Source organism: Geospiza fortis, unplaced genomic scaffold (genome assembly GCF_000277835.1).
Source record: "Geospiza fortis unplaced genomic scaffold, GeoFor_1.0 scaffold224, whole genome shotgun sequence".
Taxonomy (NCBI): domain Eukaryota; kingdom Metazoa; phylum Chordata; class Aves; order Passeriformes; family Thraupidae; genus Geospiza; species Geospiza fortis.
Window position 1 is genome coordinate 1,407,085 of NW_005054448.1, and position 2,599 is coordinate 1,409,683.

General features: G+C 57.6%; 1 protein-coding gene across 1 annotated transcript in view; it reads left to right on the forward strand.

Moving 5' to 3' along the window:
• Nucleotides 1–2,599, forward strand: part of LOC102039667 (scavenger receptor class F member 2) — a 14,477-nt gene that overhangs the window by 6,207 nt on the left and 5,671 nt on the right. Inside the window, exons 7-8 of the mRNA XM_005427592.2 lie at nucleotides 27–216; nucleotides 1,561–1,682. Of these exons, the coding sequence (XP_005427649.1) occupies nucleotides 27–216; nucleotides 1,561–1,682 (312 nt within the window). The remainder of the gene's footprint in view (nucleotides 1–26; nucleotides 217–1,560; nucleotides 1,683–2,599) is intronic.

The following is a 2,599-nucleotide window of genomic DNA, read 5'->3' on the forward strand; positions in this document are numbered from 1 at the left end:
CTCTGCCATGGGCTGGGCTCTGCCATGGGCTGGGCTCTGCCACGGGCTGGGCTGTGCCACGGGCTGGCCCCAGGCTGAGCCACAGCTCTGCCTTGCAGAGGCCAACCAGAGGATGGGGGTGATCGGGGCAGGGGCCCTCCTGGCGCTGCTGCTCATCCTCCTGCTCTCCCTGCTCTGCTGCTGCTGCGTGTGCCGCAAGAAGGACGAAGCCAGCAGGTGAGTGCCGGGGCCAGGAGGGATCTCAGCAGGTTGGGAATGCGGAACATCAGTGGGTTCTGGGATTGACAGGGGAATGCAGAGCCCGTGCTGGGACAGTGGCTGTGCAGGGAAACTGAGGCAGAACTGTGCTGCTCACATGACACCATGTGGGTACAAGGGTCTGAGCGGTCCTGCTGCATCATCAGGGCTGATGGAGGGACTCAGGGTGAGCCCTTCCAGGGGAACACCTTCCTGCTCTGACTTTGTTTCTCTCTCGTGGGCCATCATTTCACAGTCACCTGCCAAGTCCCCTCCAGTCACTAGGGTATGGAGCTGATCTGCAAAGGGGGCCCTGAAATACAGCAAGGGCTACTCAACACGGCCAAAACCTTCAGAACAAATCCCTGGGCAAAGGGATGAGGCCTAGGGGACAGGGGGGATGCTGTAAGGATGGGTTCCTGCAGCAAGGTCGGGATGCTGACAGCATTTTAGAAGCACCAGGTTAACATCCTACCATGATAATAGGAGTGGGGACAGACTCAAGGTGGGGGCAAAGGTTTGTGCTGCTCAACAAGATATGAGAGGACTGTTGGAGCTCCTCCAGATGTAGAGAAAACCCCCTCGTGCCACCAGCCACTGCACAGGAATTTTCCAGAAGCTTCCCCTTGCAGCCCTGCAAGCTCAATCCCAGCCAGGCACAGCTGGTTTGGAGAGCCTGCAGGCTGCAGGTAATGATCCTGCAGATAAAGCACAAACCCATCAGGTGAGGAATGGCCCAGGGAGAGGGGAAATGGCTCCAGACAGTTTCCTCTCTCCCAGGGTGCCCAGACCACAGTGTCCCCAGACTGCTGGGTGACCCATGGAGCTGTCCCAGCGTGGTCCCTTGCAGGTTCCCTTGAGTCAACTCACAAAGCCACTCACTCCCGTGGCTGCGGAAAATTGCTTGAAAACGTGGCCCCAGGAGGCTTCAAAACCATAGAGCAAATAAAGAGAAGCCACATGTTTGGCTTTGGGTTGGGATGATTTTTTTTTTAAGGTTTGGGGTCTTAACCAGACATTGCAGGTATTTTGGGGCTGCACTGCCAATGGCCATGGTTGGATCCAACCTTCCCACCATTCCCTGGCACTGCTCAACATCCTGGTGTGATGCAAACCGGTTCCTGGGGCTGGCAGCAGCCTCTGTGGGTCCTCAACTCCTTCAGCCTGGGCACACCCCTGCTTTTCATCCACCCCATTATCACTCCAAAACCCCTTTGCACTTGCAGCATCCCTGAGCTGCTGCCTGTCTCTGTTGCCCATGCAGGCTGTCCCCACCCCGGGAGGGGAGCAGTGCCTCTGATAGTGCCATTACCTTTTCTGCAGCTCCAGCCAGGACCCAGCAGCAGCCAAGAAGCCTCCAAGACGTTTGTGTGGGCGCTTCAGCCGGATTGGGATGAAGCTCCCACGCATCCCCCTGCGCCGCCAGAAGCTGCCCAAGGTCATGGGTAAGGCGCTGGGGTTTGGGGAAGGTGCAGAGAGCCAGGTTTTACTCCTGTCAGGGCGGCACGTGTGGCTCAGAGCAGCCTTTGCAGCCCCAAAGCAGGGTCATGAGCATGGCAGGGCAGTGGCAGGGACATACAGATACCTGGGAGCATTTCAGTAGTTGGTGTGAGCTCACAGGAGCTCAACCCTTTCTGTCTGCAGCTTCTGGATGTCCAAGCACATTTTGCTTTGTGAAGATGCAAAGGCTGTACCTGGTTCTAGAGCTCTGCTGAGTAGTTTTGGGTTTATTCTCCTGAGGTTCCCCAGGAGGGGAATGGTCCCTGTCACGCAGCAAGATGCCTCGTTAGTGCTTCTGATCCTGAAGTAACCCCAGGAGCCAGAGCATCTGGGCAGATGCCCTCCCTCCTGCCATGTGCAGCAGAGTTGAGGATGGGGGCAGAGATTTGGGTTGAGCTTCACACTCTGCCGAGGCACAGAACTGGCTTGTAGGGAGCTGCTCATACCTGGCAAAGCCCCTGACCTGGCACTATTGGGGACCCCCTGCATCCCAGCAGCTGGGGAATGCTGTCCCTTGTACTCTGAACTCTCCTTGCAACTCTTCGTAGCATGGGGAGCTGGGGATCTGCTGCAACCCCATTAACTAAACTTTGTGTGAAGGCAGCAATCCCTGCCCTGTGCTGGGACGCATTTCAACCCCAGCCCCCTTCCTGAGCCCAGCCCCTCCCTGGGGCCACATCCTGGCACACAGTGGCTCAGCCTGAGGCTAAATCCCTCATCCCAGGCAGGACACAGAGGTGACCCCCATCCCAGCACACCATGCACTACTTCAGCACCCAAGCTGGGGGGATAACCCCTCGCCATGAGGGGCACAGCAAAGCCCCACCTGGAGCAGGGTGTGACAGGGTCCAAGAAACATTCC